General features: G+C 40.9%; 1 protein-coding gene across 4 annotated transcripts in view; it reads right to left on the reverse strand.

The window, feature by feature from the left end:
- Positions 1-26,614, reverse strand: part of ATP2C1 (ATPase secretory pathway Ca2+ transporting 1) — a 113,451-nt gene that overhangs the window by 5,222 nt on the left and 81,615 nt on the right. For all 4 annotated transcript variants that reach the window (XM_045005160.1, XM_045005161.1, XM_045005162.1 and 1 more), the window contains 11 exons: positions 23,049-23,144; positions 22,866-22,955; positions 20,421-20,525; positions 17,368-17,524; positions 12,862-13,032; positions 11,415-11,512; positions 9,779-9,829; positions 8,775-8,941; positions 6,264-6,332; positions 4,445-4,561; positions 2,879-3,026 (listed from right to left, as the gene is read on the reverse strand). In XM_045005160.1, the coding sequence (XP_044861095.1) occupies positions 2,879-3,026; positions 4,445-4,561; positions 6,264-6,332; positions 8,775-8,941; positions 9,779-9,829; positions 11,415-11,512; positions 12,862-13,032; positions 17,368-17,524; positions 20,421-20,525; positions 22,866-22,955; positions 23,049-23,144 (1,269 nt within the window). The remainder of the gene's footprint in view (positions 1-2,878; positions 3,027-4,444; positions 4,562-6,263; positions 6,333-8,774; positions 8,942-9,778; positions 9,830-11,414; positions 11,513-12,861; positions 13,033-17,367; positions 17,525-20,420; positions 20,526-22,865; positions 22,956-23,048; positions 23,145-26,614) is intronic.

Raw genomic sequence — 26,614 nt, forward strand, 5'->3', positions numbered from 1 at the left:
TACTAAATCTTCTCTTATTCATAGGTTAGGGTCATAAAGTGGCCCTGAAGTCGTTTAGCATGTGCACAGACTTATATGTGATCTCCAATAGCAGCTTTACACCATCGAAGAGGACGTCCTCAGTGTTCTGGACCTCTCTCAGAAACCCTGAGAATTGGAGCCCAGATGCCTTGCACATAATACTGCCATGGAGACGGACTTGGCAGCAGCATTCAAGGATGCTTGAAGAGAGCATAAATGTCCCTCTGAAACAATGGACTACAATTGTTCCTTATGTTCCTGCAGCAGATATTCAATAAAGGCCATAAATCTATCGTAGTTTATAAAATTATATTGGTCTGTGATTGCCTGATACTTCACAATCTGAAATTGCCTGGCTGCTGACGAATAGGACTTCCATCCAAAAAGGTTACTTTCTTTTGGTGCTAGTCATACAGGCCCTTGTAGACTTGGATTAGCATTGCTTACCCTATTCATTTACAGCATCCTCCACCAGGAAGTTAGTTGGAGGGGTGAACACAAAAATTCTGAGTCCTTAGGGGAACATATTTCTTATCTACTTATTTACACATTGGCGGAAGAGCATCAGGTGTCTGCCACACAGTCTTAGCTGGATCCAGGAGTGCCTCCATACTGGGTAACATCGCCCTTGAGGGCATTGCTGACTGCAGGATGTCCAGCAGTTTGTGCCACGAGTCCTTGACCTCTTCAAGTAGTATCAGAGGAGTGCCATGGAAAGTGAAAGAGGCATAACTGCCTCGTCTGGAGACAGTAGATGAATTGTGTTTGAAAGGTGTCCTCTTTATCCACCTTAGCCTCTTGTTCCTCAAACATCTCTCCTCTTTTGAGGGGGGACTGGTTAGAGAGGACTGTACAACTCTAGCCTCCTTATGAGACTGTGCCAGTGGTCTGACAAACTGCTGCTGATAGCTGAGGGATCCCAACATGGCCACTGGGGGTCCCACACAGGAGTGAGGATGGTTCCACCATCTTTGTCATCTAGCACAAGGACCTTCCTATGACAGTCAAAGACTGGGTTCCTACGTATCCATATAGAACCAAGTCAGTCTCTTCAAAGTCTCCTTCATCCTCTTCAATATCCTTCAATGTGGGGGCACCCTCAGAAAAGTGTGGAGAGTCCTGCAGTACCAAAGGGCCGTGGTAATCTGGAGACCAGGGTCTCACTACTGAGAGATGCTCAGTACCCATGAGCAATAGGACCCATCAGACAGGTCCTTAGAGTACCTGAATTAATGTGCTATTGAGTAGGCGACAACATGGCAGCCAAAGAAACGGTACATCAATTGGGACCATACAGATGCAGGTGCCAATGGTCTCTGATGCCACTGTTTGCTCAGTACTGAATGGGTAGGCACTGACTGCAGGTTTATGCCAGATAGCACCAGTCCAAAGTGGTTATGCTTTCCCTCCTTGTCCCTTGTACACTGTACTGAGGCCATGTAGAAGCAGTGTTTCTCCTTCAAGCTATGGGGTTTTCCAGCCCTGTTGGTACCAGAGGGTGAGATTTTAACTTCTACAGTATCAAGCTGAGAGGTCAAGGCTTCCAAGACCATGAATCTTGCAGAGGACCGGGGCCACTTAGGAGCTGGCTCCTTAAGATGACTGTCCACACTCCTCTCCTTGGAAACCTCCACAGCCTTCCCTTTCTTCGGGGAAACGTGCTAATATTGAAGGGGTGCCAAATCTGTTTGTGGGGGGAGGGGCGAATGTATGGGGAGTGGGGGAAGTCTCCTGACTCGGATTGCTCCCTTAGACTGACATCTATCAGCCACTTAAATTTAATCTCCCTGTCCTTCCTTGCTCTGGATTAGAGGTCCAGGCAGAAATTGCACTTCTTGGAGATGTGCAACTCCCCAAGCACTGGACACAGAGTGGCCAGTCGCTAACTGGTATAGGCAGGAGAGGCAGTGTTTAAAACTTGGCGAGACATGCATACCCTGCCAGGAAAATAAGGCTCCCAGAAGGGAGGAAGAAGAGTTGCATCAGTCCTCTTATGACTATATCATTAAAAACTAAGCACACTAGTCCCCCAAAACTTTTGAGGGTTGCACCTCCATCCCTTACCCTGGGGCTGGGCTGCATGGACAGGGATAAGGGGGCCGAGGCTGGGAGTGGGGCTGCAGCCAAGGGCTGTGGTTGGGGGCGGGAGCAGCGCCATAGTCGGGCCCATGGCCAAGTGCAGCTCTGCTCCCAGTCCTGTCCCCAACCTTGGCCTGGGAATGGAGCTGCGGCCAGCGGCTGATGGTGGGGGCAAGGCCAGGAGCGGAGCCAGGCTGGGGCCAGGTGTGGGGCTGGGAGCTGAGGACACAGCTCAGGGTGAGAAGGGGCAGTGTAGCTTCTGCACTAAGCTAATGCTACACAAAAACCACCATAGGAAACAGTACACAAGATATCAACGTTTCACTTGTCACCTTGAGTGTAAGCCCTGTCTCAGGCCAAGGTAGTTGAGAAGGAACTGAGGGTGATTTGCCCATACAAACCTATTTAGGCTTGGCGCATAGCATGAGGTGGCACAGGATGCATGTGCAGGCCAAACAGACACTACTAATGGAAAATCTCCAATTAAAAGGCTTGAGAGGTGCATGTGCACCTGAAGTGGAGCACCCACAGGGTGCCTGCCCAAAGAGGGTCTATTTTTAATACCACACCTATTACTATTATAGCTCTCTCTCAACAACCTCTTTGAAATTCTTCCCTACAATCTGGCTGCCCAGCATACAATTTGGGATGAAACGGTTTCCGATTTAACTAAAAATTCAAATTTATGCACATTCTTAATTTAATTGCTAATATTAATGGGATTTGTGCTATAAATGATGTTTCACTTGTTGCTTTAACACTTGTCCATTTTTCATACCTCCCTCCAGAAGACAAACAGTGTTCCAAACACAATAATGATTGATGAAACTAGTATTTTAACTATCAAGTTTTTGGTCAAAATGCTGTCCTTCAAGTTCCTTGGGGGACTCCGAATAACATCTTTATCCACAGGTTCCACTCCCAGGCTTTAAAAAATAAATAAATAAAATACATAAAGCATGACATTTTAGAATACTAGATTTATCACCAAAATATAAGATTTCGAATCAATAGTGAATAATTCAAAAAGAGAATGCTCTTTCAATATTACTTAGCTGCTTTTCTGAATAGACCTGTAAACAAGAGTCCTCTCAAGCATACAAGTACTTATTACTCCACATTAAGTGCTAGGCAGTATTAGAGTTGCAGGGTTGCTCTTTCGCTTAATGTAGGTATTTCCCTGCATCTTAAATTTTTATAGTCCCATCACCATAGCTCCTATGTACTTTCTAAAAATCTAAAATATAGGCCTCATGTGCAGTAGCAGAAAAAGGTTTGCTCTTAACCTGTGTATCTAATGTCTAAACTCCCCTAATCTGGAACTAATGGTGTACTCTTCTCTCCCACACATAGGGAGACGGTTTACTCGATTGAAGAGGAACTTGGTGCAAAGTGCCTCCTCAGAGTAGTCACCCTTCACCTGATTCTGTCCTGGCACACACTTTTAGAAGTACTATAAGCTGTAAACTCAAACCTTTTGATCATCATGCAGAACTCTAAGATCCCTTAAAAAACTAGGGATGTCTAGTAGTCCATGGAACGCTGCATCAGGAGAATTACAATGGAAGGGTCACTGCCACCACTTAGGGAAGCCTGTCCCCCTTCCTAGTCCCTGTCTAGGAAGGTGCTATCACCCCTGTTCAGTATGAAGGATCCATGTCCTTCTGACAACAAAAATCCTCTTCTCTGAAGTGATATATCTATCTGTATGGTACCTGAAGCATTATTCTATTTCTTGATTAGGGCAGTCACAGACAGAACTCTAAACTATTGTTACCAGAACCTTAATAGATCACTTATTAGATAAGAATCAGACCAAAATAAAGGGTGAACTTTATATGGTAGAGACCACCAAACTCTAGTGGGATAAAGGAGCATATTCATATTGCTCCAGATTCCTTTAGAAAAAAAGGAGTTACTTCTCCCTTATCAAGGAGAAGTTATGGCCAGCTCATTTTTATTCTGATCCTCTCTCAACCAGATATGCAGAAAGCAGCCGAGCAACAGAATCTGGGTTTGTTGGGAAGGAAATAAAGTCAAGTGTCATCAGCGTACGGGAGACACTGCAGTTTGAAGTGTCAGTCTTCCTTATTCTTTATACACATTGAACAGAAGGGATAACAATACAGAGCTATGCTACAAACATTACAATAGGTAGCAATGTTGCATAAGTAAAAGATGTTCCCCCAGTTTTTAGACATATCCATTAAAAGGTCATTTTAAAGAAGTTTAAGACAGTTCTCAAGTGACATACATAGGAAATTGTTCTTTTCAGAAAAGAGCCTGGTATTTGTTTATTTTGCTGGAATCAGACTCCATCAAGAGGTTAAAAATAGTATTTTACCTTTGAGCTGGAGGTCCATCCATAATAATATTGATCCACAAGATCTGCATGGCATTGAGAGGATTAGGTAAATTCATTAAAGTAGCCAGTGAGATTAAAGTCAATGCAGCTATACTCCTGTTGAGAAAAGTCATTTTATAAAATTGTCAGCATGGCACATTCCTTAAGATTAGTTGATAATACTTTTACTCAACACTTCAAGTGCTGAAAATTAGGTATGTTATGTTTAGATCGCTTTTAAATCAAGTACTAAAACTAACCCTAACTCTGCAAGGCAAAGCATTGGGGCCACTTTAATTAATCTGTCAAAACAGATTTTGTTTAAAATATGGAAGTTTTGTACTTTATATTAATGCAACACAAAAAATCAGTTTGTCTTTTAGTCCGAAAAGGACTCCCAAACTTCCAGATAATCTTTTAAAGGTATCATTGGTCTACATCCAACAACTTAATATATTTTGCAACAGGTAACGTGTATATTTTGTTGTGTTGGTTTGGGCAAAAGGGTGTAGAAAGCTTAACTTTTAACTATGTTCCTTGGAATGCAAACCACTAGATTATTTTTTCTTTTAAGGTGGAACTGCTAGTTTGAGAGCCTAATAACCTTAATCAACCAAGTGAAATACTACCCAGACTTCCTAAAAAGAAATTCTACTCAGGAATGGGGACACTTCCCTCTACATACTGATCAGGACACAGGAAAACACAGACAGCTGAATGGAATCAAAGAGGCAGGCTCTAATTTTATTAATACTGAAGGGGGACTGACCTCCCCAAACTATTAGGAACTAACTGGGTCTAGTGCAAGATTAACTGGCCTCACATTACAACCAAGAAATGATTCCTGATTCAGCCCACTGCAGAATCCTACTACACTTCTCCTGCAAAGAGGAAATGAAGCACAGACAAGGGACCACTCTGTTTGCAAAGACCGAAGAACACACTAGGCTGAGTTCACTGGTCCCTCCTGGGTCTTGTGCTCAAGTATACCCCAGGTATAGCCACAAGTTGCAATAATATTTATTGACATTTGTTATCTCCTCTGCACACCCTGCCTCTGTTTTTAAATAAAAAACAACAAACAAACAAACACTCATCCTTATTATCCTCACCTACCAAGCCTGCAGAATACTGTGAGGTAGGTAAAAAAAATTCTTGAACCCAGAAGATTATAGGTTAGGCCCACAGCAAGCCTGGAAACAAAGCTCTGATAACTACACCACCTACACAGCACCAAGAATCATTGGTGTGTGTCCAGTAATGCTTATACTTCAAGGTGAATGGGGCTGGCTGGTGGCAGCCAACTAATTCATCCCGCCTCCCTCACAAATTGGATGTAGGTGGTTAGGGGAGGCTGAGGTATGTTCCAATCTTATCAGCCCCCCATGCGATTGGTGTGTGAGATCCAGGCAGGGAGAGAGGAAGGGGTATTGTGCCAGAGGGAATGCACCTCTCCAACCATGACCCTATAGGGTGATCAGACTGGCAGGAGAATGGCTAAGTTTTTTTTTTTCATTTTAGACGGGTGGCGGGGTTCTTAAGGTATCAGAAGATTGGTCAGTTTTTAAAAACAGCAAAATAACCAAAGTCATACTACCGGTAAGTAAATATTAATAGCAAAATAGAAAATGGGGGGGAGGGGGAAAGGATTAGGAAACTTTCAAAATCATGGTCAATGTTTTCTAACCTAGTGTATACCACCACCAATGCTTGTACACTACACCAATATTTATCACGTTTGGTTCTGTGCAGTATGAAATTAACTCATTTACAGTGCAACTGGAAGCTTCTGACATTGGCAATGATGTTGCAAACTTACGTGCTTAGTTGAAATCTAACAAAATTTTTTATGTTATTATAAATTCCTTTACCCTCTTCAATTGCAGACCTGCAATTAAAAAACAAACAAAATAATACTTAGACTAATGAAGGGAACATAAAAAAAGCTTAAAATAATATTATGCTATTCTGAAAAAAGTGAATTCCAGCAGTTGATTATATTTTAAATAAATAGTTTCAAGTTTCACAAAAATGTGTTAAGGAGCCTTCTATTCCACTCAGGCAATTATAATCATGCTTACTCAGTTTTTCTATTATTACTAACTTAATCATATTAAATTTCTCATTCCAGCTCTGCTACAATTTGACTTTCAAAATAAGAGGATACAATTTAAAAAAAAAAAAGATCACTTACAGGTGACCTTAATACCTGATCCTGAAGAGCCACCTTTAACCATTTGCACAAGAAACTGGAATTTCCCAATGCTATGCAGCTAAAAATCACAGTATATTCCTTTAGGGAATAATCATCTTGAAGAGTTTCAGAGGGGTTAGTTTCAGAATTTAAGGGTTAGAGCAGGGGTCGGCAACCGGTGGCTCCCGGTTTGTTTATCTGCCGCGTCGGGAAGTTCGGCCGATCGCGGCTCCCACTGGCCGCGGTTCGCGGTCCCAGGCCAATGCGGGAGGCAGGAAGCCGCGGCCAGAACATCCCTCGGCTCGCGCCGCTTCCTGCCTCCCGCATTGGCCTGGGACCGCGAACCACGGCCAGTGGGAGCCGCGATCGGCCGAACTTGCCGACGCGGCAGATAAACAAACCGGGCCGGCCCGCCAGGGTGCTTACCCTGGCGAGCCGGGAGCCACCGGTTGCCGACCCCTGGGTTAGAGCATAACCAAGTTAACTTATCTGAAATTTATAAGGCTACTTGAGGAGTTTATATATACACTGTAGATTAGATGGCTGTGTTTGACTCCAGGGCTCCTATCTAAATAAGACAATATCATCCCTATTCTTGTCTTCATGAATACAAGCAAGCAGAAACATAAAAAGGATAATTAATTAGTTACATACATGGAGCTGATCATGCCTGCAAATACTTTTATCTGTAGACATTTCAATAGTTTCTTTTCTTCTCGGAAATAAAATCAAGATTAAAATCCTTAATATTGGACTTTTTCTAAAAGATGCTCTAGGAACTATTTTGGAAAAGTTTGATTGCCTGTGTTGTACAAGAGGTCAGATCAGATGACCACAATGGTTCCTTCTGGCCTTGGAATCTATCAATGTGAAAACACTTGTAAGTGCTAAAGTGTATCATTTATGCAAAAGTTGGCTAAAGCTCAAGAGTGTTGTTCTAAAATTCTCTTGTTCTATTTTCCCCAGACTTAATGAAAAACAAGTTCAGTTTTGCAAATAGCTTAATCTTAAAAAAAAAAAAGGTAAAGGTGGAAATAAGAAGCACAGACTAGGAATAGGGAGGATGAAAATTTGTTTTGCCAGCTGGAAGGTAGAGTTTGGCAGGCAATGACAGAAATAATACTAGTGTAGTACAATGGAGCGTACTCCTGCTATAGTATAAGGATAGACTTGTTTGAGTAAATTTCTTTCAAGAGGAGATGTCAAAACATCCCCATGCTCCATTTGCATGGGGCTGGAGACTCATCCATCCATCTTGTATTTATTTTGGTTTACGCCAAAATACCATCGCTGTTTTTTCAGCTAACAATGTTTTGTAGGAATGACTACAAAACAATGAACAGTAACCCAAATCAAAGAGTTGTCAGTTGCTGCTTTCAAAACAACTTTTACTATGAGATTTTTGTTCCTTCTAGGAGGAACAACTGCATCAGCAGCAAGTACACCTTGATTTATTTGAACATAAATATAAGAAACGTTTTAACTTTTAAGCTAATTGTGCCTATACAAGACTTCTCTTTCAGTTTCCCATCACTGCAGCTCCACTTGTTGTAGTAATACTACTACACAGAAGACACCTTTGTTTTTTTAAAACACATACAACGCCAACGTGGTCTAAACTTGCTCGGAGCAGTTCATATTACAATGGTTAACATATGGATGTCCTTTCTGCACTGCACTCTCAATTACCACCACTAATACCAGCAGAAAGTGTTAAGGGGAAAAAAAAGTTCAGTGTAGACTAGGCCTAAAGGCTTAAATAGATGCACATTGGTATTAAAATTAAGAACAGACTCCCTTCTCCCCCTACAACTCTCTCCATAGAAATCCTCACTCTTGCTGACAAGCTGCCCAAGTGCTTATGAAAGGTAACCAGATAACATAAAATGCTTATTTAGAACCTCTGAAAATAATGGTTTGAATAAAGGCATTAATGTTGTTTTTTAGACTGCAGTACAAATTAATCAGCACTAAAAATCAATTTTCTTAGGATGTGCATAAGGATTTGTAAGTGAACTGCAGTTAAATGTACAAGAAGGAAATACCCTTTTGCAAAGTATGAGGGGGGGAGGGAGTGATTTCCTAACCCCTTTTTTTATTTAAGACTTGAATACATGCAGAAAATCAGAAACTTACATTATTGTCTGAAAATCATCATCTACTAGGATCATATCAGCTGCTTCCTTACAAACATCTGTTCCAGTCTGCCCCATTGCCACTCCAATATCTGCAGCCTTCAGAGCTACAGCATCATTCACTCCATCTCCTGTCATAGCTACTACTGCACCATTATTTTGTAAGGACTACAAAAAAGGAAATAATTTGTTTAAGGCAATGATCAGAGCAATCTGGTCCACACCACTATCCTGGCAACAGTCTATCTACGATCATGTCATTTAACTATAAAAATGGTATTATGTTTCCATTTAAGTGAGCTCTTACATGTGATTTCTCTCTTAAAAAAGGCACCACACCTCAATCTAAAGTTACTGTACTCCTTCCCAGGAAGCCCAGCTAAAAACCTATGCTTTCAGAGAAGTGAGCTTGCTCACAAGTTGTATTTAAGAAATAATCAAAAAAAGCAAACAGTCCATGTTCTCCTATATTTCTCTCAATTACATTCCAACTGTTCCTTAATGTTTGATTTCTTCATTATCTTTGCTCTTTCGCTTGTGCTAATTGTTATCTTGAGAACATCTCTATTCTGTAGTCATACTTTATTTACTTTTCTTCTAATATTTCTATATCACTTTAGCCATTTTCTTAGCTTCAGAACTGAAGCATCACCACAGAATTGGCTTGAAATCCATGCCTTTTCATTCTGCTTTGGGATGCAGCAGAAACATGGATTCCCATAAATTACTAGTCAATTCAACTGCAATGTGACACTGAATCTCAGTTGACCCTTTGGCATCTGAAAAAAAGTGTTATGCTGCCCAATAGCAGCTGCATGTAGTCTCTCTACTGGGCATTGTGAGGTTTCCCAACTTTTCTTTTCAAATAAATTTCTGTTTCACAACCAAATACATTTCAAACCTATTTCATTATGACATATCTTAACCTGTTACAATTTTAGTAAATACATTATAAAATAAGGTCTCTAGCAGTTATCCTGCACTTCTACTTCTGGAAAAACATACCTTTATGATTTTCAATTTATGTCTGGGACTGGCTCTGTAAAACACTGCAATCTAATCAAAGGAAGAGCATAAAGAATGAACATTGAAAACTTGAGAAATTAAAGAGCTGAAATTTATACTGCAAGATTAGATGATACAACAATACTTTGAATGCCAAACTATATCCCCACATAATTAGCTTTCAAGAAGGAGTATTTAGGGAGTTAGGTTTATAGTAATCAGATTACATGTTAGTCATATTTTAATAAAAGGTCACAGATTAAGAATGTTGCAGTCTTCATTTTTGCAGACTAGCATTCTTTTATAAATAAAACAATATTTTGGAACAAACGTTGTGGAAGAGTTAAGTTTGAGCCTCAAGTTAACTTTGCCTCTTAATTTTAGTAATTGAAAATTAACAACTGCCAAAATTGCAAACTGAATGAGGTTATTCATCAGTCAAGCAAGTTAACGATCCTTTGCAAATAACTGGTTTGTTAGAGGTAATTCAAAGATTGATTAAAAATTAAAGGCATGGAAAATTTTTCTTAAGAAGAGACTAAAAAGATTGGCACAGTTTAGAGGTGGTGAGTAAGTGAAGACATGACAAAGGTATAACAAAGTATGTACACAGCTGATTGGGAACTTTTATTCTCATTTCATGGGAAAGGATGAATAGGAGGCCATTCAATGAAATTGAACACATCTATTAAAAAAGGAAACCTGTCACAATGCACAATTAACTCTTTGCCACAAGGTATCAGAGGCTAAGAGATCAGCAGCACTCAAAAATTGATTATACAGATAATGAAAACATCCAACGTTAAATTAGTAAGGTTTAAAAAACCCAAAGTTTGGGAGGGATATAAAGCTTCATACCTCATATATATCATATCATATAATCTCATTTCATCTCTCATATGACAGTCTCTAGTTGAGAGAGAAAGATCAAGAAAAAGTTTTGGGCAAGCTATTCCCTAATTACTGAGGACAGGGGTTCTTGCACCTTCTTTTGAAGCATCTGGACATGGTCAGACTAAGGGCAGGTCTACACTAGAAGCGCTACATCGATGCAGCTGCGCCGCTGTAATGCCTCTAGTGAAGATGCTCTATGCCAACGGGAGAGTGCTCTCCCATCAGCAGAATTATTCTGGTCAGTGGGAAACACTCTCCTGCCAATATAGCATTGGTGTGGACAGCACTTAAGTTGCTATAACTCGCGTTGCTTGAGGGTAAGGTTCCAACTTTGGTTGGACGAATTCCTGGAGGTTTCGTCACATGACATTATCTTAATTAAAGATTAATCTAATTCCTGGAGACTCCAGGACAATCCTGTTGGGGGTTGTGTGTCTTTCACACCCCTGAGCAATGCAAGTTAGATCAACTAAAGCGGAAGTGTAAACTTGCCCATAGTGAACAGCTGGCCTGGTCTGCTATGACAGTTTCCATGTTCCTCAATTAGAGGGTTTGGCTTTTCATAATTTACTGCATCATCAATTTCTATTAAAACCATCTTTTCAGTTTCTTAGGAAATATAGCTGTTTAGTTCTTTATAAATAAGAATGTTTCTGTCAGCATAGGCTACATCCTTTTATTACGTAACTGTAATTAGTCCGGGGGGGGGGGAGGGGCGCGAGAGGGGAGGTGTTATACCAACCTTTGGTACTATTTGTGAAAGCTGTTGAATATCCAAAGCATCTATTTCTTCTCCTGAGAAGGACTGTGAATTTTTGGAATAGAACCCAAGGCGACTAGCTGGAAAGAAATTAAAAATAAATAAATAAATAAATAAATAAAAGATAGTGATTTAACAGACTACCAGTTTTTCTAGTATAAGGAATATAAGATTTTGTGCCTCTATTCTGCCTTAACGTTTGCTACATGTATGTTTACTCCAGTAGCTTCATAACTCATTATGGAATCAGTAGACTGGAGTAGTTACCTAAACTCTTGAGAAATAACAAATGTCTCATGAAATCTATTCTGATTACATGTTTATATTTGCATCAACATCTAGAGGCTTCAAGCAGGTCAGTGCCCCACTGTGTTAGGTGCTGTACAAATGTAGCAAAAATGACAGTCCCTGTCCCAAAGAGCTTACAATCCAAAAAAAGGAATAGGAAATTAGCACATGGATGTGAACAGGTAGAGGAAAGGATGGGGTCATAAAACAGGAATTTGGGGGGGCGGGGGAGGGAAGAGAAGCCTCAGGAAAAAGTGAAATTTCCATCTAATTTAACTCCCTTTACAAAGCTTCATGATCAGCCCACACAAAGAATTCCCCTCTGTGACAAGCTCCTCTGTAAACCAATAAAGTACAGAAGTCAACTAAGTAACCTGTTCAAAGTTAAAACAAAAAAAAAAAAAAAGCCACTTTCAATTTGAAATCCAGTCTCATACAAAAAAGTTTGAAATAATTTCTGGTACCATACCTGCTGTGAGTAACCTGGGCCAGTTTTCTTAAGTGTTTGTTTCTCCCTTGCTGCTATGTGACAGGCCCCCAGACAGGGGGAAAAAAACTACAAAAATGAACTCTTAAAATTGACTGAGCATGCACTACTGCTAGATGGGGGGAAAAAAAAAAAACACTAAACTAAACTAAAATTGTCTCAATTACAGCAAATCTTAGGTATAAGAACAATTTTCAGACAGCTATAGTTTAAAGGGAAACTCAGTTTAAGATCAGCGGGGTAGCCATGTTAGTCTGGATCTGTAAAAGCAGCAAAGAGTCCTGTGCCACCTTATAGACTAACAGACGATTTGGAGCATGAGCTTTCGTGGGTGAATACCCACTTCATTGGGTGACATGCATCCGACAAAGTGGGTATTCACCCACGAAAGCTCATGCTCCAAAACGTCTGTTAGTCTATAAGGTGCCACAGGACTCTTTGCTGCTTTTTCAGTTTAAAATACACTCTTTCCTGTTACATCACATTTAACAATCTTATGTCTACTAAAATACAAACTGTATATAGTCTATATTTGTAAATTTCACAAAACCTTACTTCTATTTATTTGCACCACAAACCATTTTAGAGTAACAATTAATAAGATAGTTAATGGCATCCGACATGTCAAAATGAGAGGAAGAGGTGTATTCATACCAATAGCAATTGCAGTCTCCTGTGAATCTCCAGTAATCATTTTTATTGCTACTCCTGAAGCGATAAGTGTAGCGACAGCTTCTTTTACTCCAGTCCTTGGAGGATCAATTATTCCCACCAGCCCCAAAAAGGTAAGCTGTCCCAGCTCAGGGCCAGAGGCTAGGGTCAGAACTTTAAGAAAACAAGAAAAATAAGTTAATCTTTTAAAACTTAACAATTTAATAACTAACCAGCATAGTACATTAACAGCCCCCTTTCCAAAATAAGTATTTCAACCACACACCCTATATATTTTCTAAAAGGATAGAATTCAAATAAATTTTTATTTGGAAAAAAAGAACTGGATGATTGGTGCTTACAGACTGCGGGCCCAATGCTGCAAAACACGCTCATACACATGAATAACTTTACGCATTGAAATCAATGCAGCTATTATGTGCATATTTGCAGGACAGGGGCCTCATTTGGTAGGTAGGCTACAGCAGAAAGTGAGATAGTGCTAGCACCCTCAGGTCACAATTCTCTGAATGGGAACTGCTGTTAGATATATTCTGGTTTGCTTTTTGGTGCCTTGCCTCTCCAAGGCGTGTCGGGGGGGAGGGGAAGGGGAAAGAAACAGACACAGATACCCCTTTCCCAGCTTTGGAAGTCATTATTGCTTTTGGTATTTGGAGAAAGGTATCAGGATCTGATTATTGCACACAATTGCTGTTTTTCATAATATTAATATGAATAGGAGGCTAAATGCACCAATATAGGATAAACTGGCCCACGAGTAGAGGCTAAATATTGTCAGTTTATATAAAGAGGATAAGTGATTTCAATCCACAAATATTTTTTAAAAAATAAAGGTTGTAAACAAGCTAAAGCTAAAACTAAATCCGTGAAACAAAGTAAAGGTCAGTATATTATGTCCACGACCCTTTGCAAAGGCGAATGGAAAACCGTCATGGATGGATTGTCAGCCCGCAAGTTTCCTGTGCAACACCTCTTCCCCTCTTTTTAATCAACCTTAATGCTAAAAGGAACACAAGCAGCCATATTTAAATATTGTGTCTTCTCAGACAATTTAGAGGCCTACAGAAGAAATGGAGCTTACTTACTGTACTGGAGGTTCAAGATGTGTGGTCCCTATCTGTATTCCATACATGGGTATGCATGTGCACCACGTGCCCAAGTCCAGAATTTCTTCAAAGTAGGGTCCATTCACCCGCAGTAGCTCTCCTTGTGCTCCCAACCAAGGCTATAAGAGGCAGCTCGCATCAACACCTCTCCAGTTCCTCCTCTTACTGCAATCCAACTGGATCTGAAGCAGAGGGGAGGGAGGGTGGATAGTGGAATACAGATAGGGACCACTCCCCTCTAGGAGCCTCCAATTATAGTAAGTAACAATTCTTTGCTGTGATCTTCACAGCTGAGGATGTGAGGGAGATTTCCAAACCTGAGCCACTCTTTTTAAGTGACAAATCTGAGGAACTGTCCCAGATTGAGGTGTTAGAGGAGGTTTTGGAATAAATTGATAAATTAAACAGTAATAAGTCAACAGGATCAGATGGTATTCATTCAAGAATTCTGAAGGAACTCAAATGTGAAACTGAAGAACTACTAACTGTGGTATATAACCTACCATATAAATCAGCTTCTGTACCAGATGACTGGAGGATAGCTAATGTGATGTCACTTTTTTAAAAAGCTCCATAGGCGATGCTGGCAAGTACAGGTATAAAAGTCTCCAGGGACCACAGGGTGGATCTTTGAGTCCTTTACAGAACGTAGAGGATCGTCTGTCTTTTCATTAAGAAGGCTGGACTCAAAGGCGCGGTCTTGCATAGTATTTTGGACCTCTCTAGGGAAGCCCAATGATTGAAGCCTTCACATGACCAGCCCTGTGGCTGAAGATCTGGGATGTTGCATCTGCAGCATCTCCCACAGCCTGGGGAGCCACCTTTGATATCAACCTTCCTTTGTCCAGAGAGGATTGGAAGTGGGCTCGGTCTTCCATGAGTGGCTTGTCTAAGGTCCGCAAACCCGGTGTTAAAATCATATGATGTTAATAAGGCTTGGCAATTAATACAAAAATCAGAGGCGTGCAGAGGAGATAAACCTTCCCACCCAGGAGATCTAGTCTCTTTGACCCTTTATCTGCCGAAGTAGATTTTCGGTAGTGTGGCCAAGCTCTTGTGATAGCAAAGTGTAGGGGCTCAAGATGCTGGTGTTTGCCAAACTGCTCTGGCTGGTTCAGATATGGCCTCGTTGATTGGGATAGCCACCTGGTCAGTACCTGTGGTTGTAAAATGCCCAGGAGTCAATAGTGAGGGTCCTGCACCTCCTGTATGGAGATTTGTAGATCATCAGCAACCCTTTGCAACAACTGTTCATGTTGCCGTGGTCATGCAGCAAAGGCGGCGATGGAGGAGTGATGGCAGTGTCTGGGGATGATGGGGAAGCTCCCCTGCTGGAAGCAGTGTTACCAGTAGAACTGGTTCTAGCTCTTCCTCTTCGTACGCCAATGGACAAGAAGGGGAGGAATGGTACAAATCCTGAAAGGGATCTGGGTGCCTACCATAGGGGTTCCGAGGACCCCAATAAGGCCAGAAGGAAGGACCCCACAGTGCTACTAGTTGGGATACTAGTTGTCCCTGGCTGGGTCCTAGCTGGAGGAACAGTAAGGTCTCACCTGTCTGCCAGGACTCCTGTGCCTTCACGGAAATACTGGTGCAGCCATCTCCTCTGACTCCTCCAATTCAGAGGATGGTTCCGTTTGTAACAGTGGTACCATGGATACTGAGGCGCTCCAGCTCCATGGATGGAGGTGGGGCCTCTGAGACAATGGTACCAGTTCCTCCTCCAGGGTAAGGACATCTCTCAGGAGGGCAGGGCCTGAACAGAGTGGAGACTGCAGATAGGGGAGGAAGATATCCTCCAGCATTACTAAGGTCTCTGTACAGCCCAGAGTATGAGAGTTCTAATAGATACTCCTTATGGACCAGTTCTGATGACACAGCTGGATGATCAATGGCTAAGCAGGCAGTACCGATGAGGAGTCCAGACCTGCACTCGTGGATGGGACTGATGAGTCTCTCCCCACTCTCCCCTGCAGTCTCCATCAGAACAGACATCTCTTTTCTTCCATGTCTTATCCTTCAGCAGGGGGGTCTTCAGCAGAGCCAGTTCTGTACACAACAACATCTCACCCAACCGGGACTAGCTCGGGGAAGCAACATTTCTTTTGGACAGTCCACTTGAGGGGGCTGCCCTTATGCTCATGCAAAGTGTCTCACTCTCATGGGGGGCCCTATGTGACAACTCCTTGGGCTTCAGTGTTAAGTGCTCCACTCTGAGGTTCGTGCTTGGAGGGGCATTGTTGGTCAGCTGAGGCTGATGTACAGCAGATGGGAAGGGTCTCCCAGGCCTGTGCAGGGCCTCATAGCCTCTTCCATCAGGAACTTTCAGTCAGAGCTCTCAGGCCTCTCTAGTTCTGGGTAGGAAGGATTTACACATACTGCACTTAGAGATATGTGCCTCACCCAGACAGAACATGCACTGGGTGATGCTTGTTGCTGATGGAGAAGGATTGAAGGCAGGAGAGAGAGAGTTCTTGAATTCCAGGACTCTGGGTATAGTCCTGGGACCAGGAGAATTGTCACCCAGCTGGGGGGGAGGGGGAAGAAGAGTAATTCTATTCTGTACTAAACTATACACTAACTAGAATTCTTAATCTAAAACAAATTTACAATTAAATTTTTACAGGTTCTGCAATAGCAAAGGACGACAATTCCAACTCAGGCCATGCAACAGTAAGAAAGAACTGAAGAGGTGCTGACCCACACTGCCTCTTACACCCTCGGTCAGGAGCATGTGGAGAGCTACTGAGCATGTGCCAGTCAATGGACACTGCACCAAAGGAATTCCAGACCTAGGTGCATGGTGTGCATGTGTGCCCACATGTGTAATATACATAGGAACCATCACCCAAAGAAGTAGTGTCCATTCCTTCTGAGCACTCTGACTGCAGCAGTAACTCTAACAACCCCCTCTGACCAATATTTAGTCATGCTGACTAGTTCAGGCAAGTGTCACACACAAACCTCTGGCTCAAATAAGGGTCTCTAACCCACATATGAGATGAAACAAAACAGAAGAAAGCGGGAGAACCTAGGATTACCCAAAAAAACCATAAACCAATTCCTGCATAAAAAGAGATGACAGTTAAGTGGCGATGACTTATCTCTTGGGTGGTCAGACATAGGAGAAGAAACTGAAACCTGAGGTACAATATGTCAACATCCACAGTCAGTCATGTTATTACTTAACCCTTAAACTAAAGTGCTAGTTTCACACCCAGTCCTAATTTGAAGAAATTGGTGAACACAACAAAACTAGAAAAGGTTGAGTTTAGGAGTTAAGGTCTCCAAAATTGTGCATTACACCTACTATGAAGTGAGTCAAGCAACACATTTAAGCTGTTTATTAACCTGTAGGGATGGTACACTAGAGCAGCCTTACCCCTAAGTCCTGCAGAGCCCATAGATATTGTCTCTTGCTGATACTGTTCTCTCTGTTGTTGGGTGAGAGGCAGGGTCTGCCCCTTGCTGTTATATGTTGTACAGTATCTAATCACTTGTTCATAAGCTCCCTTCATAAAGCAAATCTCTGGTTTATCCTAAGGAAAAAAAATTCACATGAGTAACTAGAGTCCTCTAACCTATCATACATTCTGCAATGTAAGAACTAACTCATTCATTTAAAGCGAAAATCAATTTTCATAACAGTGCAATTCTAAATACATAATATACCTCTACCCCGATATAATGCAAATTCAGTTATAACGCGGTAAAGCAGTGCTATGGGGGGGCGGGGCTGTGTGCTCCAGCGGATCAAAGCAAGTTCGATATAACATGGTTTCACATATAACGCGGTAAGATTTTTTTGTCTCCCGAGGACAGCGTTATATTGGGGTAGAGGTGTATATAAACTTAGTATTACAGTAGCATCTAAAAAGTCCTCCTGAAATTAGGGCATTTTATTAGGCATTGTGGATACACATTAGACAGTTCATGTCCTGAAAAGCTAATGTGCAGTAGAGCTTGTCTGCATGGGCAGCTTGACAGCAGCACAGCTGCATCGGTAGCATTTTAATGAAGAGTTTCTCCCTTGGTGTAGTTGATCTACCTCTCCGAGAGATGGTACCTATGTTGGTGGGAGAGGCTCTGTCAACATAGTGCTATCTACACAGGGAGTTAGGTCAGTGTAATTATGTCGCTCAGGGGTGTGGATTTTTCACATCCCTGAACAGTTATTCTGATATAGGTCTGTAGGGTAGATCTGTCCTAAATAGACAAGACAAAGGGTGAAAAGGAAGCCTCAGTTTACAGATTCACAGAATCCGTAAGTCTCTCACTGAATGGTATTTTCTCCAGCTCTCAAATCATGTTTCGTGGCTCATTTCTGCACCCTCTCCAATTTTTCAACATCCCCTTTAAATTGTGGACAACAAGAACTATACACAGTATGAGTCTCACCAATGCCACATATACAGGTGAAATCATCTCCCTTCTTCTACTCACTACTCCCATTTATACATCCAAGGATTGCATTAGTCCTTTTTGCCACAGTACCACACTGGGAGCTTATGTTCAGTTGTATGTCCACTATGATCCCCAAGTCTTTTTCAGTCACTGCTTTCCAGAATACAATCCCCTATTCTGTAAATATAGTCTGCATTCCTCATTCATAGATTTATAAACTTTGCATTTGTATCACCTGCAAATTTTATCAGCAGTGATTTTATATTTACTTTCAGATCATTGATTAAAATGTTCAATAGCATCAAGCCTAGTTCCAAGCTCTGTGTAACTCCAGCCAGAAACATCCCCATTCACTGATGATTCCCATTGAGGACTACTTTTTGAGATGTCTGTTCTTGATCCATTTAATGAGTACTCTAAAAGAATTAGGACTACACAATATTATTAATCAGCAAGTTGTGTAGTACAAAGTCTAAATATTAGATTTATGCAGTTACTTTTATCAAATTTGTAATCTTAAAGAATGAATCAGGTTTGAAACCTAGCTTCCATAAAAACATTTTGACTGGCACTAATGGCAAACAGATGGGAAACTGCAGCACAGAAAGAAGCCTGTAGCAGAACGGAACACAGACTATATCTACATTGCGACTGAGTATAATTTGCAGCACGGGTACATGTACTTGTGCTAGCTTTACATCTAGCTAGTTTGCTAAAAATAGCAAGGAGAAGATGGTGGCATAGGCTTCAGTATGGCCTACCCAGGGAATCAGGCAGGCTCATACAGTTCATGCCACTGTGTCCTCATTAGATTAAAGCTAGCACAAGTACATCCATACAAGCTGCAAATTGTACAAACCCTATTTGCAGTGTAAAGGTAGCCTCAAATTTCCTGAGCCCACATCCAAGGTCTTAAATTAGAAGGCCAGCTACTTAGTCAAAGAAATATCTCTGTTAAAATCCTCTATACATTATAGAATTGTTCAGTTCTTGGTGAAGCCAGGATATTTTAAGTTGTTGTAGGTAATCAGGTTGTTTGTACTGTAATTTTCCCCAATTGACCTTTGTTTCAGAGATCAACGGGGGAGTGGTGAAAAGGTTCAAACTTAACAAGAACATCAAAACACTGAGGGTAGGGGAAGAGATTACCTGCAGTATATGCTAAGGAATCCTTTCATCCTCTTGGCTCCCAAGGTAATTTTTAAAAATCAAATCTAGGCTGCTAAGCTCTCCTTAATTCTTCTGCAAACTCTATCCTAAAGCTGATGACTTAATGCTGTGAGAATTTGAAGCAGTGCAGCATGGAAAGTGGGCAGGCCATGAATTAGAACCTTCCATCTCCACAACTAGACAGTTTCTGGTGCTATTTTGAAGCTTTAACCAGCAGCTAACTTTTTTTGCCATAAGCACTAAAGGGATATTCCATAAATCCAGGATCTATTGCCTTCCATGACACATACTGTTTAGGAGCCTGTAGCTATTTCATGCTGGTCAGACTTAATAGTGATTCTTTCTTTCACTCACACCAAAATATTCCACCTGCCACACTTTTTTTGGAGGGGAGGGAAGAGGAGGTAAACATACAGATAGATATATGTTATGGAGAAAGTTCAATTTCCCCATTATTCCAAATGAAATGGTTATTTCACATAATGCAATTCCTTCCTCTGTTAAACTGGTATATTCCTTCTTGCCATGTAACTACATTGCTAAGAAAACAGAACATTAACAGAATCTCATGAGATTTCTATGGAGGAGCTCAAATTTAGAATTTTACATGTTTAATTTCACTATATACTTCCACAAACTCCCTGTGGTTTTCAACCACCACTTCAGAGACAGAAAATTAAACTAGTTTCACTATCAAACTTTCTCCTTCACACTCACAGGTGTAGCGCTATGCTGGTGGCTTGCTACTCCCTTCCTGTACACAACTTCTGAAGTTATACAGATAGCTTGTACACCATTTCCTGTGCTGTAGGAAGTTACTTAACATCACGGGGTGAGGAAATAGCCATGGAAAAGGCCTACCTGTTGTGTCCTGTGCACACATTTAACAGCCATCCATTTTTGCTCTGAGCTGAAGGGATACTCTGCTTTTCTAATGTAGTCCTGCTGGAGTCCATCTAGACCCATCTGTGTAAAATGTAACAGTAATATCAAAACCATTTTTTATTCATTTAACCAGGCTACTAGCCTTTCAAGTCAAGTTCAAATGGCTCATTTTCATTCTTAGTTATTTATAAACCCATTCAGTTTTTATTTCCCTATTAAAAACTAAAAGCAAGTCACACTAGTCCAGCTTAGATATAAGCTTTGATAAACACCAATGAGCAAATCCACATCTTTTTATGTTTCAGTGTCAGTCACCAAACAGTATATTTTTTACATTTTCAAATCACATCTACTTTGTTCTTATACAATATTCTACCTTTCATCCAAAGATCTCAGTGTCTTATAGCTATACCTAGGTGCAAACACTGATCTTGCTGTTGCACACTGCTCATTAAAACATATCCAACTTCTAGAGCAGATACTTTAGTACTCTACAGCCCCTTCTCCAGGTTTTAAAAAGCACTTTATAATGACTCAAGCTTGCATACCATTGAGATAGGCAGATGTTACCTCTATTGCATTGCTGGGAAACAGAGGCAGACCTGTTAAGTCAGCGGTTCTCAAACTATGGGGCAGGCCTCCCAAGGGAGGCATGGAAATGTGTCACAGGAGACAAAAGTGTGTAGAGACTTAAAAAAAAAAGAAAGAAAGCAGCTCTGGCTGTCAGCCCCAGGTGGCTGGGGCTTGTGCAGAAGGGTCATGCACACCTGGGAAGCGGGAATAAAGGACAGCTGGAGCCCCATCACCTAGGCTCGGGATCTTCTCTCCCTCCCCCAACATGCCTCATCAGGAGGTAGCCCTGGGCTCAGGCTCTCCTTCCCCCCCTACCAGGCAGTGGGACTCCAGCTGTCAGCCTCGGGGTGGCAGCAGCAGTACAGAAGGTTGCAAGGTGGCACTAGATTTGCTGTGAAAAGAGATAGACAAATATCACTTTTCACATTCCCACCCTTACTTCTGTGCTGCTGCTGCAGTGCTGCCTTCAGAGCTGGGTGCCCAGCCAGCAGCCGCTGCTGCTCTCCACCCTGCCTTCAGAGTTGGGTGGCAGTATATGTACTTGGGCCCGGGGGTGGCATGAATGACTACAGACACAAAGAAAGGGGGCCCAATCAAGTAAGTGAGAACCAGTTCAATAAGTGACTTGCCCAAAATTATAAAGCAAGACCACAGCAGAGATTCAAATAGGAGAACTCTCATCTCCTCAGTAGAACTAAGGTCAGTGGTTTTCAAATTACAGGAGGCAACCTTAAGGTGCATCACAACAAAATTTCCACCACAGTAAAAAGTTCATCTGAAAATTTGTGGCTTCCAGGACTCAGAGTGATGCTTGGGGAAAAACTTAATGTGTCTGCTGTTCTTCCTACCACAACCCTGATTGCAACTCTAACTCCATTCCCAATCCCACTCAACTCTGGGGGAAATATGCTGATTAAAAATAATACAATGTCACCTACCTGCTGAACCCCACTACTCTCTAGAATCTACTTGGTTCACATCTCAAAATGGCACCACTCTCCCTGCCCATAGCAAAGTGCACTGCAGGGATAGCAGAAGCGGTTGTAGTCCACCCACCAGTTTTCATGGGTTCTTGTCATACAATCAATCCCATGATCCTTGTGAAGTCACAAGAGTGTGGGGTTTTAAATAGGTCTCTGCAAGAAGCTGTGTGTGGATTCTGAGTCCCAGATGGGAGAAAATGACTAAATATCACTGCATTACACAATATAGATTTAAAGCTATGCAGAGTCATAGAAAGATTAGGTACCGGGGTTCACTGTCCCCTGTCCAAGTAGTCTTAGTAGTTTATTGTCACAGGATACAGAGGAAATCTTGTTTAACCAAAAGTTACTCAACTGAAATTCCCTGTATCCAACACCTAAATAGCACCTTTCAGAGTTGCAGCATTTAAAGTGCCAGTAAATAATCAATTGCTCATGTGCCACTATTTTATCTTTTCTAATCCTCTCCAGCTTCAGAACAGATGCTGATTACTTGACAAACGAGCTAGCACCAAATTAAATGACAACTTTAAACTGTAAACAGTCAAAAATTCAAAGTAAAAACAGACAAGTTATCAATTACTTTATTCTGGATATAAATTTAATTTCATTTTTTGAACCATAAACTTAAAAATCAGATCCAAACATTAACATGATTTTACTTCAGTTCCATTCTCATCTCCTATTCATTATCTAAATTGTCGGGATGCCCAGTAATTTTTCATAATAAAAGATTCTTTATATGGAGGAGAGAGGTTTTTTCAATGAAAACATACTAAATATTAGTGCTATAGTTAAACACTCATTCCTATTAACTTAATGTTTCTGACATGAGGAGAAAAACCACCATGAATTAGGTACACACCTTCATAGCAAGTGCAAGTAAGGCCCCTTCTGTTGGTTTTCCCATTAGAGTGCTGTTTCTAATTATGGCATCATTGCACACACAACCTGCCTAAAAAGACACAAATAAAACAGCGGTCAAGGCAATATACAATTTCTGTACTAATTCAATTAAAATAAACTGCTTATTGTGTTGAGATCTTACCTCAACAATTCTGCTAACAGAGGGGTTGTTATACCCATGAACAACATCACCATCAAGCACCACTTCTCCAAACCTGTTATAACCTACTCCAGTAACCTGTAAGACACAAAAACAGCCAAATACAGCACAAAATGGAAGATTGAAAGGCAAGATTCTGAATTTATGAAATGAATTAGTAATCTCCCACACAGATAATGGAATACGAGTAATTAAAAAATGGAACAACTATACCAAGTGAGAAGCGCACACACAACATTTCCTAATCAGCTTCTAATGCAGAGGGTTTAGGTTAAAGAGTATTTAACTCAATCTGAACAGTTTAATATTTCAATAGAATATCAGACCACAACTTCTAAATCTGTAATTCAAATTCAGAATTAATTCAGTATTCTTCAACTGCTGTATTCTTACTGCTTATCAGTGATAAGCAAAAGCTTAGGATATTGGTTTTCCTTCCCCTCAGGACCCGCCAGTAGATGTCTCTTAGGCTATGTCAACATTAGCACTTATGACATAAGTTACATTGACAGAAGCGCCAGAGTGGACAGTGCTATGTCAGAGGGAGATTCTCTCCTGCCGATATAACTATCGCTGCTCATTGGGAATGTTTTAATTATGCCAATGGGAGAGCTTTCTCGTGGCAGCATAGAGCAACTACACAGGAGACCTTACAGTGATGCAGCTGCATGGGTACAGCTGTGCCAATGTAAGGTCTAGTGTAGAGATTGCCTTTGGGGGATGGTGAATGAGAGCAAGGCTGTTAATTGGATTACAATGCATACCAACTGCTGGGGGTCAGGCAATGGGTGCCAGAAGTGCAGCTACGAGAGTGGACTGCCCTGAAGAACTGCACAGAAGATGAGGCCTGGGAGAGATTAGACTCTGAAGACAGTTATTAAATTTATATTTATTAAATATCTGTATTGCAATACAATAATCTCTTAGGTTAGCAGTGTGGGTATTTGGTTTATGTGTCCAGGTTTATGATTAAAAGTTCCTTCCACAAGCATCTGGTACTGGTCACTATCAGAAACAGGAAATCTAATTAGATGAACCACTGGTCTGAACAATTGTGGCAGTTTTAGTTTAAACCCCATTTAGCAACACAGAGTTTAAAACTAACATTCAGAATCCTTTTCACTCACTTCCCTCCTTTGCGGCATAACTGTGCTCACACTGAAGTTACTGAACCTTAACTCGGGGTACAGTAATTGAAGGGATATATAGAGCCCCTCCAAGTTTCCACACAGATATTTTAAATTAGAAATGTAAAAATTAGAACACAAGAAAATAAGCAAGTTACCAAACTGCTGACCAGTACATGGTTTTGAGAATTAATTTTCGCCACTTGCATTCCTCTTATCTTTGTGTTTATTTTCTTCTTTTCCCTTCAACTCAGTAAGGCTCTTCTCCCCAAAATAACTGCAATATACTTTTTCTTATGCTGTTTCAAAACTCAAAACAGAAAAGAGGCACTATATATTTCTCCCAATGTAAATACAAGATTGTAGTTGTCAAAACAAGGAGAGAAGAAGGGATGTAGGTAACAGTGATAAAAAGGAGGGCCCACCATCCTACTTCTACTCAAGTCAAAGAAAAAATGCCCATTGATGGCAATGGGAACAAAATCAGACCTGAAAACAGTCAAGAAATGTTGAGACTCGTTTAAGTTTTCAGTTCTTCCTATTCTTTATAAAATGGGCATGAAAGAAAAAAAAAGTAGCAGAGTTTTCTGCTTCAGCTGAAGGGAGTGACACTTCGGCAACCATTGTTACAGATAGTAAGCAGCTGGAAATCCTGAATGCAGGAGCCAACCAGAGTAAGCTGATCTGAGTACCGGACTTCAAAAACCTTACCGTTATTGACAAATAACCATTCATGCAGAAAACTGCATGACTGGAAAATTTATGATAGGGCTGGTCAAAAATGTTTCCCAAAGCTGCTTTGTTAGAAAACTGGGGTTTTGACTAAAAGTGTTGAAAGTACCATGGAAAAAGAGGCAAATGTTGGCTCTTCAAAGCCAAAACCTGAAATAGCTAAGACTTTGGGGGGGGGGGGGAGAAGGGGTGTTGGGCTTTAATTTAAAAAGAGGCAAATTTTCCATGGAAAATTATGAGTTTGATTTCAACTACATTTTCCCAAATATTTTTATTTTCAGAGTTGCTCTGATCTATAGTTAGGCATCAGAACAGAATTCCTATATCCTGACTCCATGCAACAAGTCGATTTCAGTTTAACAGATGTTATAATAGCTTGGTTTAAACTGTCATTTTATAAAAATATCCACATCAACAGCAAAAAACCCACAGAAGGGATTATGTGTTAGAAATGTTTTTACAAAATAGATCTTAATCTAAGGTATATGGTTCAGAAACATGCAAGGAGAGAAAGAGACACCACTGAGCTTGCTTGTGTTTCATCATCATATCACCACAAGTGACTCAGTAGGTAATAGGCACAGCATCGGTAGGCAGCCGTGTTAGTCTGTATCCACAAACACAACAAAAGGAGTCCGGTGGCACCTTAAAGACTAACAGATTTATTTGGGCATAAGCTTTCGTGGGTAGGTGAAGTTTTTTACTCACAAAAGCTTATGCCCAAATAAATCTGTTAGTCTTTAAGGTGCCACTGGACTCCCTGGTTTTTTTAGGCACAGCATATTTTTCCCAATATTCAGGCTTAACATAAGCCTGACAAGTAACAATCAGAACTCTGATTACTTGGCTAGAGCATACCTTATACCAGGGGTCGGCAACCTTTCAGAAGTGCTGTGCCGAGTCTTCAGTTATTCACTCCGATTTAAGGTTTCGTGTGCGCGTAATACATTTTAACATTTTTAGAAGGTCTCTTTCTATAAGTCTATAATATATAACTAAACTATTGTATGTAAAGTAAATAAGGTTTTTAAAATGTTTACGAAGCTTCATTTAAAATTAAATTAAAATGCAGAGTCCCCCGGACCGGTGGCCAGGACCCGGGCAGTGTGAGTGCCACTGAAAATCAGCTCACGTGCCGCCTTCACAAACGAAGACATGCCCGTAGTGAGAAAATGTGGTTTTAAGAGGAGCAGTTATTCGTCTTTTCTTTTCCCACCCTCTTGTTGTTGTCCCTCTATCTTTGTATCTCCTTGTGCATTTCCCTCCTGGCAGTAATTCTCAGTCCTCACCATGCCTTCACTGCCACACCTTCTTCATTCCATTCATTAAAATGATCAGCAATGAAACAGTTACTGTCAACACCAAGGTGTCATCATTGAAGAGTCAACTCTAAAGACATTAGCGTGGTGGTGGAGTCCACATTTAATTATTTCAACTTATCTCCACATTCATTAAGATGTAAATTAATTGTTATAAGTCTTAACCAAATGTTTTTCTTTGCAACCATGAGGGTAGTGATATGTTTGATACCCCGGCTCTGAAGTCTACTACAACTAGATTTCATTTTTATTCACATGCTACAGTAAGTGCCCACCATAATCTTGTTTTCAATAGTGATGGCAAAAACACTCTCTCAATGTTCTTTTTATAACCAAAGCCATCATAATACGACGTCAGCATGCTCAAAGA

This window comes from Mauremys mutica, chromosome 2, assembly GCF_020497125.1.
Source record: "Mauremys mutica isolate MM-2020 ecotype Southern chromosome 2, ASM2049712v1, whole genome shotgun sequence".
NCBI classification, from domain to species: Eukaryota; Metazoa; Chordata; order Testudines; family Geoemydidae; genus Mauremys; species Mauremys mutica.